Source organism: Grammomys surdaster, unplaced genomic scaffold, assembly GCF_004785775.1.
Source record: "Grammomys surdaster isolate TR1022 unplaced genomic scaffold, NIH_TR_1.0 166, whole genome shotgun sequence".
NCBI lineage: Eukaryota > Metazoa > Chordata > Mammalia > Rodentia > Muridae > Grammomys > Grammomys surdaster.
In genome coordinates this window covers 15,001,412-15,010,508 of record NW_021604614.1, presented here as the reverse complement: position 1 = coordinate 15,010,508, position 9,097 = coordinate 15,001,412, and the positions used below count along the sequence as shown (strand labels likewise).

General features: G+C 50.6%; 1 protein-coding gene and 1 non-coding gene across 7 annotated transcripts in view; both read left to right on the top strand.

Annotated features, from left to right (window-relative positions):
• The window catches only part of Hectd4 (HECT domain E3 ubiquitin protein ligase 4), a 155,410-nt gene that overhangs the window by 138,964 nt on the left and 7,349 nt on the right, over positions 1-9,097 (top strand). For 4 of the 6 annotated variants that reach the window (XM_028765893.1, XM_028765892.1, XM_028765890.1 and 1 more), the window contains exons 63-70: positions 1,306-1,529; positions 1,626-1,777; positions 3,489-3,595; positions 4,369-4,492; positions 6,320-6,510; positions 7,434-7,580; positions 8,218-8,337; positions 8,836-8,991. In XM_028765893.1, coding sequence (XP_028621726.1) covers positions 1,306-1,529; positions 1,626-1,777; positions 3,489-3,595; positions 4,369-4,492; positions 6,320-6,510; positions 7,434-7,580; positions 8,218-8,337; positions 8,836-8,991 — 1,221 coding nt within the window. Of the gene's footprint in view, positions 1-1,305; positions 1,530-1,625; positions 1,778-3,488; positions 3,596-4,368; positions 4,493-6,319; positions 6,511-7,398; positions 7,581-8,217; positions 8,338-8,835; positions 8,992-9,097 lie in introns of those variants that run through there. The other 2 variants (XM_028765891.1, XR_003711261.1) reach the window with 2 other exon arrangements.
• Positions 5,003-5,164, top strand: LOC114620215. Its single transcript, XR_003711295.1, has one exon. It is a non-coding gene; the product is annotated as a U1 spliceosomal RNA (small nuclear RNA).

The following is a 9,097-nucleotide window of genomic DNA, read 5'->3' as shown; positions in this document are numbered from 1 at the left end:
CACCCCTCCTATACACACATGCACACTGTTCTCACCCCTCCTATACATACATGCACAGTGCTCTCACCCCTCCTATACACACATGCACAGTGCTCTCACCCCTCCTATACACACACACGCATACTGTTCTCACCTCTCCTATACACACACATGCACACTGTTCTCACCCCTCCTATACACACACATGCACAGTGCTCTCACCACATAGCCAAGACTGATTTTGAACTCTAGGTCCTCCTCCTTCTGCTTCCCGAGTGGTGAGATTCCAGGTGTGTGGCACTGTGCCCAGCCTGAGAGAGCTAGCTTCTCTCTCTGTGCACCCTGCAGTCTCATATGCTCTCTAACAGCACAGTGATTCGTTTTCTCTCTCTGAACTGCCAGAAGCCCCAACTGCCTGAGTGTTCCTTCCCGTCTCTGGATTCTCTAGTACATCCTCTGGCACGCCATCGCCGCTGGTTAAACTGTGAGGCACTGGAGCTGAGTAGATGCTCACTCGGCTGGCACGTGTTGCTCTTGCAGAGGACCTAGGTTTGGTTCCTAGCACCAACATGGCAGTTTATAGCCATCCATAACTCCAGTTCCAGGGGATCTAGTGTCCTTTCTTACCTCCTCTGAGACTAGGCATTCCTATGTTACGCATTCTTACATGTAGACAAAACAATCATGCACATGAAATAGAAGTAACTCTGAAATTAGAATCAGATCAAGTGTGGTAGTAGATAAAATAATCCTAAATTAAGGTGTGTTAACGTACTGGGACAAGTAGGCCTGAGAGCATAGCAGCTGGGAGTCCCAGACTCCAGAGGAGCCAGGAGGCCCATGGCTTCCAAGCAGTTGGAGAGAAAGGACAGCAGCCTGGCCCAGAGGACATGCTCAGAGTTCTGCACCTCACTGCAAGTAAGGGCGAGCATGTGACTAGGACCCAGTTAGCTGCTTCCCCCTAATGTGTGTCAAAAGCCTGCAGCAATGTGTGACTGTGCACAGAGACAGCTCAGTGAGTAAAGGAGCTTGCTGGGAAAGCCTGCTGCCTGAGTGCAGTCTCCTGAACCCATACCATGTTGACCAGAGGAAACTGACTCCACACACGATGTGGTGTACACACTTCCATCATGTACACACATTTGTTAATCTTCTAAATGTGTGGTTGCTAGCTAGGCAAGAGGATCAGAAGTTCAAGACCAACCTCAGCTATAAGACCTTGTCTTTGAAAACAAAATGTGCATTTGCCAGAAAAGATGCCTGCCGAGTGTGCCCTAGTGTAGTGTGTTCATGAGGATCATTTAACCGTGTCCTATTTTGCAACAGGTGAGAAACTGGTGCCTGGGGCCAGAGAGGTCCTGACAGAAATATTTAAAAGCTGTGCCCACTCAGAGCAGACACTGAGCCTGACACCAGCCAAACCCATCAGGGTCTCTGACATCTATCTTAGCAAAGAGCAGATCAACTCCCAGACCCCGGGCAACCTCCTACACCTCTTCTTCACCAATGTCCGGCCTCCAAAGAAGGTTCTGGAGGACCAGCTCACACAGGTACCACGCTGTCCACATGCTCTGTGCTGAGCCACAGGTTCCTTGTCTGGCCTGGCCTGGCCTGAGAAGCTTGCTCCTCACTTCTGTGCTTCACAGATCCTGAGGAAGTATGGCGTGCCCAAGCCCAAACTGGATAAGAGCAAGTACAGCAAAGCTGGGAAGGAGCAGCACCCGGTGAAGGTGGTGAGCACCAAGCGGCCAGTCACCAAGCCGCCTGCCAAGGACAAAGCTGTGCTTAGCAGCCTCAGGTGCGCCTTCAAGGAGCTTGGGAAGAGGATGGCTGGGGGGCTTCTGGCAGCTGCTCAAGAGACTCAGGCTGTCTTCTGCTCCTGCTCCTGAGTCCCTGCAGTCCCTTCAGTCCTCAGCTCTGTCCACTGAAGTCAACCTTTCACCCTGCCTGAGTGTAGTAAGAACCAGGCAAGCACGAGTGCTGAGAACACATGGAAAGTGCATCCGTTCAACCCAGTCCACGTTATCTATGCACATAAGCAGGCATTTTAGAAAGCTTTCCTAATGCAAGTGGGGAAGAACTGATTTGGGCTGGGGACACAGCTCAGCAGCAGAGTGTACATTCAGAATGTGCGGGACTCCAGGTCCTTCTCTTTATGTGCATGTATCACTTTCTTAATTGGCACAAAATTCAGAAGAGGCTGTGGCAGAAAGATCACAAGCTGAAGGCCTGCCTGGCCAGAGTGAATTCCTAAGCTGTCTCAAAGCAGAGAGTCAAAAGAGCACTGGAAATAGTCAGACGTGACAGCACACACTTTTAAATAGCGCTCAGAAGACTGAGGCAATTGGATCTCTATGAGTTTGAGGCCAGCTTGTTCTACATAGCAACCCCCAGGCTAGCCAAGACTACATAGTGAAGCCCTGTCTCAGGTGAATGCATGGGTGAATGAATGAATGAATGAATGAGTAAATGAATAAATAGGGCTGGAGATACAGCTCAGTGAATGAACATTTGCCAAATATGCTTGAGGCTCTGGGTTCATTTGCCAGCACCAGATACATAGATAGATAGATAGATAGATAGATAGATAGATAGATAGATAGATAGATAGATAGATAGATACATAGATAGATAGATAGATAGATAGATAGATAGATAGATAGATAGATAGATAGATAATAGATAGATGGACCTGGAGTTAGATAATAAGTTAATTGGTTGCACTTTCCCTCTTTCCTGACTTCAAAGCCCCCTCCCCTAAATATCCCATATTTGAATTTTCATGTATGTTTCGTATAATTTTCTTAAGGTGGGGTCTCAAGGCTGACAAGGTCAGGAGTGCATTCCTTGTGAGGGTACACAGAATCAAGAGTTCAAAGTTACTACTCAGTGTGTTCCAACCTAGTCTGTGTGAAGACCTGTTTCAAACACACAAAGACAGGCTCTTACTCTGAAACCCCAGCTAGACTCAGACTAGTGACTGTCCTGCATCAGCTCAGGAATCACAGGCATTGGCTGTCATGCTTTAGTTTATGATGAACACCCTCACTGGTCTGATAGCCCTGATAGCACTGTGTGTCTAGAGAAGTTGTATGAGTGACCAGAGCGATCCTACACCCTTTCCTTAACCAGCTATGTGCAGATGACCCTGTCCTGCACACAGTACTGTCCATCTCTGTCCTACTTGGCACTGCTGCTCCATGGTCTCTTGGGAGCATAGCTGAGAACCCGAGTTTGTGAGTTCACTCAGTTCTACTTAATCTAGGTAGCTAATCTTGTACTGGCTGCTTTATCAAATAGTGCCACTCTGATATGTAGGAAGTGACTGAAAAGACTCTCAGGAGTTCTCACATCTTAAAGTGTTGATTTGTCTTTAGAGTCTAATCAGAAGGCCTTACATGCAGCCGGGGAGACTCCCATGCCAGAGTTGGGGGTGTGTGAGGTTCTGTGTTTCCTGTTGGGAGGCAGTGTGTGCATGCCCATCCTAACTGCTGAGCTTCGGTCTGTAGCAGGACTGCATTAAGTGAGAAGAAGCCAACTGTGAAGCCCAAGTCACCTGAGAAGAGCAAACCAGATGAAAAGGATCCAGAAAAGTCACCCACCAAAAAGCAAGAAGGTACATTAGTGGCTGGAGAGCTGGCTTCCACTCTGGTGACAGCAGCCCATTCTAGGACAGGCTACCCACTGAGATGGCCCAACTCTTTATGGTCCCTGCTCCTCTGAGACTTAGTTGAGACAGGACAGTGATAGCCATCAGCTTAAAGGGAGGTAAAAATAAGGTGTCGAGTGGGTAGTTACAACTTGAAACATAAAGAATTGGAAATCTGGGGGGCTGGAGAGATGGCTCAGCGGTTAAGAGCACTGACTGCTCTTCCAGAGGTCCTGAGTTCAAATCCCAGCAACCACATGGTGGCTCACAACCATCCATAGTGAGATTGGATGCCCTCTTCTGGTGTGTCCGAAGACAGCTACAGTGTACTCATAATAAAATAAATAAATAAATCTTTAAAAAAAAAAAAAAAAAGAATTGGAAATCTGCTCCAGGCACTTCCCTGAACCCATGAACCAACAAGAGGCTCTGAGACAGCAGAGACAGGAAGCTGTGCATGCTGTAGAAATTGTTATGTCAACCTTGTGCTTCTGAGACTTGGAGAAACGGGGAGATGGGAAGTCATAGCCAAGTCTGGATAGCAGCCTGAGTATGTGGAGGCTGTGTCACACTTTGGCTAAACTGGGGGGAGCAAGATAATACCAGGGAGCACAGGAAAGGGAGCTAGGTAGAGCTGACCATGGACAGGACACTGGAAGGACCGCAGTGTGCAGGCTTCCCATCCTTGACTATGCATGCTTTCCTTTCCACCCTGACTGCACACAACGCTATGCCATCAGTTCCTGAGGAAAAGTACCTAACTCTGGAAGGATTTCACAAATTCGTCGTTGATCGAGCCAAGCAAGACATCCGCAGTGTCTGGAGGGCAATCCTATCCTGTGGTTATGATCTTCATTTTGAGAGGTGAGACACTGTCCTGTAAGTTGAGACCTAGTTTTGGCTGGTAGATGTCTCAGCTCTGGTCCTGCTGGGGGATTACAGGTGTACACCACCAACAACCAGCTCTTTTTCCTTAAAAGCACATCGGGCCTGTTGTCTTCAGGCCCATTTGCATGATTTCCTTTAGCTTTAATTACTTCTGCAATTATCATAATTACTTCTCCAAATGCTATCAGCCTGCATTTGCAGCACACAGTTTGGTCCATGACCAGGACACTGCTTATTCTAAAGTCTTCTTCAGACTTCCTCTGCTCTCCGCTGCCCTCCATCCTAAGGACCCAGCAAGGCAGGGCTCACTAGCTTTCCAGGGCCCACTCTGGTCCACCAGAGAATCCCAGGCAAGCAAGGAGTGTGCAGAAATAGGCCAGCACTCTCCATCACACACAGGTTCCTCAGCCTCGTCTGTAGTTGGACATGCTGAGTCACAAAGGAGGGGCTATCCAATACAGACTTTCTGAGAAGTCGTATTTTCAGAGAATTATTTGGTAGAAGAGATCCCATGATCACAGGGTGCTTTTCCCAGGGTGAGGATTATTCATTGCATTTGGAACATGCTGACCCCTGTAATTAGCCAAATGTGGGGAACCCCACCCCATCATTTGTGGTCCTGGGGGAATGTGCTTGCCCTCTACCCTGACTTGAGATTCTGCTTACTTATTGTAGACATTAGTTAGGTTAGAGGGACTTCCTGGACCAAGAGCTGTAGTCTTCAGTGGGAGGGGACCTACAGGGCCATCAGTGGAATCTGTAGAGAGTGTTCCTGTGTGTGGCTGAGAGAAGAGTCCTCCCTTCTCACCACACACTTGTCTAAGGGCAGCCACAGCTGACGCTAGGTCAGCCCACCAAGTGGGGCTGTGCAGGAACTCACCAGTGAGAAGGGACTCATGTGTCTGAGACCCTAATGTGAGGCCAAGCTAGTGTGAAGAGAGCAGTGCTGCACCCTCCTGTCCCCTCCCTAGATGCTGTGGCCATCTGAACACATGACCTCTGGCCACTGGGCAGCCCAGCCTTTCCCACCTCAAAGCTCTGGGTTTGTGGGAGAGGAATGTGCACACCGACCACATAGCTGTCCTGTTGATTACAGCGGTAAACAGGAGACCTGTGGCTGTGCTCAGGAACCGTCTCTCCCCATGTGCTTTAGAGGTTGGCGTCTTCAGCCCTGTTGAAGACATTGCCAGCAGTCTGAGTTTTTCATGTTTTCACACCCTTCATGTTACAGGGGTCCATTGAGGTCATTTTCTTGGTTGCCCAGATTCCATTGCAAGGTATAGCACAGTTTAGGAGCTGTCTCCAGGAGTGGGCATGTAGGTTGTGCCCAGTGTGACTGCAACAATACAGCCTTCCAGTAAAGCACTTGTGAGCACACCTTGGTCTGTCTATCCTAACAGCTGTGCAAGTAAATGATAGAACAGGTTTGCCAAGCTGAGGGGAACCATGTTGGTACCTGCAGCAGCTGACCAGTACATGGGTGAGCTGGCCACCATGGCATGTGTTGCACAGGCAACGTCTCATTGAATTCTTGTGACGTGAAGCACCAATACCGTTCCGAGGTCATGTTATGGAAAAGCAAACCTAAGCTCAGAATGGGTGTGCTCTTGCCTCAGGTGACTGAGTGGTCTCCATGTCACCCGAGAACCCCATTCCTCCACCTGATAAGAGGAAAACACGGTGCATGTGGGTTTCCAGACTTCCCAGAAGGCTCCTCTGTGCCCATACCCCTGATCACTCATACTTTGAAAGAGCTTTCCCGCTCCCCAACATCCCTGAAAGCCGCTCCCTGTCCTGCCCTAGGTGTGCCTGCGTTGATGTCCGACATGCACAGAAGGCCTCCCGGAAGTGGACGCTGGAGATGGATGTGGCTCTTGTGCAGTACATCAACCGGCTGTGTCGCCACCTCGCTATCACGCCGGCACGGCTCCATCCTCATGAAGTGTACCTTGACCCAGCTGACGCCACTGACCCCAGGATGGCTTGCCTCTCGAGTAGGTGGCCTCTAGGGGCACCCCCCACCGTGCCGTAGAAATACTCATAGCTACTCATGTGCATCACCTGAAGGGGTGGAGGGAGCTCTTACACTGGCCACAGTGGTCTCTGGCCTTTGTTTAATGATCATTAGCCTGGGGTAGCAGGCTCAGAGTAGACAGACACCTTCCCACATCCCCACTGGTCAGGCTGCTGTGAGGTAAGGGGCTCAGACCTCCCTGATCTGCACTAGAGGGATAGTCCCTCAGGGAGGTCAGTCCATTTGTCTTGGAAGCAAGGGGTGAACAGCAACAGAGCCCCAGTGAGTCCATCCCTCCACGTAGGCGTCATCCTGGTAGACCCATGGCAAGGCTACACACAGGCACCACGGGGCCACCTCACCTGGCAACAAGGGCAGGATCCTTGTTCTTCTGGATGTCAGGAGACAAAGATGGGCAAGTTGTTCATGACGGGAGTCTCTTACAAGGGAAAGGACACAGCTGCAAGGGCGGGGGGGGCGCGGGTCTGGGGACTAGCTAAAAGGCAGTGTATCAGTGGCACAGTTTCCTTGTCACTGCTGAAGGCAGCTGGGTGACAAATGTACCAGACTCTGCACTGCTTTTACCACTTCTTGTAATCTGTAATTATTTCAAAGTTTAAAACCATGTAGGGTCAAGAATGTAACCGAGTGAGTGTTCACCTGCTCTGGGTTCTGTTGCCACAGAATTTCATAAGACCATGTGCAGCCCTGGCATGGCCTAGGGAAGGCTAGGGCTGGGGCTTAGAAATCCAGGGCCTCACTCCTTACGTCTGTTCCTTGGGAGCCCCTCGCTCACAACATCTTCAGGCTCCCAGAGGTAGAGTCCTCTGAGGGAAGGCCCTGATCCCACTCCAGTTATCCTTCCTAGGAACAACACTCAGCCTGACCACCTTTCCCCTGCAGATGTGCCTATTGAGAGCTTGCGCCTGCGGTTTGCACTGCTTCAGTCTCTCAACACCACACTGGAGACCTTCTTCCTGCCCCTGGTAGAGCTGCGTCAGACACCCATGTACGCACACAGCATCGCTGCCCTGCTGAAGGAGGCCAAAGGTGAGTGCTGGCGAGCAGGAAGGCCCCGCCCCTCACAGCAGTCAGGCAGGCCTTCTGTCAAGCAGCGGGATCCCCAAGAGAAGCTAATCAAAAGTAGCCTGAGCTCTGAAAAAAAAAGTGTAAAAATTCAAAGCATTCATTAATAAAGTTGGTGTCATCTACCCAGGGTGCCCTTAGGGACCAGTTATTGCAAGGCTGTCTGTTGAGTCCTTGGTTTATACCTGGCATGCCATAAGGACAGGAAGGGCAGAGACAGATGGACTCAGGGAGTTCACAGTGTCAAAGGAGTAAGGCAGAGGGTGACAGGAGAACACTAGTGCCCTCCTCTGGTCATCTGCATGTAAATGCGCCCTCACACCAACAACAAGAGGAGCCCTGATAGAAAAAGACCCCTGATGTTGATTTCTGTCCTCCCCGTAAGCACACATGTGTTCCTGCACACACGTGTGACACACACACAAATAGACGACATTTTACATGCTGTGCTTGATCTCCCACTTGCAGTCTGACTAGACAACATTGCAAAGGGTTAGGGGATGAATATGCATGGCCCCCTCTCACCATCCCAGTTACAGGAGTGACTGGGAATCAGAAGAAGCAACTCCATGTTCCCCTCCCTGCCATGTGTCTTCTTCAGGGCTGATCTTCTATGACACAAAGGTGACTGTGATGAACCGGGTACTAAATGCAACTGTACAGAGGACAGCTGACCACGCGGCACCCGAGATCACCTTGGACCCACTGGAGATTGTGGGAGGTGAGGCTGGCTGCATCTTGGAAACTACAAATTGCAGTACTTAGACAGGTTGACCCTGAAACTCCCAGGGAAGGGCCCAGAGAGTGAGGCAGCCTTGCTCATCTGCTGCTGCTTCTCTGCACTAGGCCCCTGGTGTGGGCTTTCCAGCTCCAGGAGGGCCAAGCAGAGGTGCTTAGCTCTCCCTGCCCCCACTGCCTTTCCTCTCTGGCTATAGGAGGGGTACAGACGCCATTGTAGCTGGTAACAAGCCCTGCTTCTGTGGTTAAGGGCAGGGTTGTTGTGCAGGGCAGAAAAAGCCATGAGGAGTTCAAGGGAAGAGGCGGGTTCTGGAGAGCAAGCTCTCGGGTTCCATGGGTCAGCTGCCCAAGCACCACATAGGCACAGCACAGAGCTCCCCATGCAAAGGAAGGCAGACTGGCCCCACAAACCTGGCTTGGGTCTTTCCTGATGAATGGCAGGACATGGCCTCTAGACCTTATGATCCCTTCTCACTTCCAGGGGAAATCAGAGCTTCTGAAAACTCCTACTTCTGCCAAGCTGCCCGGCAGCTGGCCTCTGTGCCATCTTCTCAGCTCTGTGTCAAGTTAGCCAGTGGCGGTGACCCCACGTATGCCTTCAATATCCGCTTCACTGGGGAGGAGGTTCATGGCACCAGTAAGTGGCTCTTGGGCTGGGTGCAAATGCACAGACCGTGGGCTGGAAGTGGGAGTGTGAGGCGCAATGTGATGACACCCCGCTGCCAAGAAGAGATACCACAGTC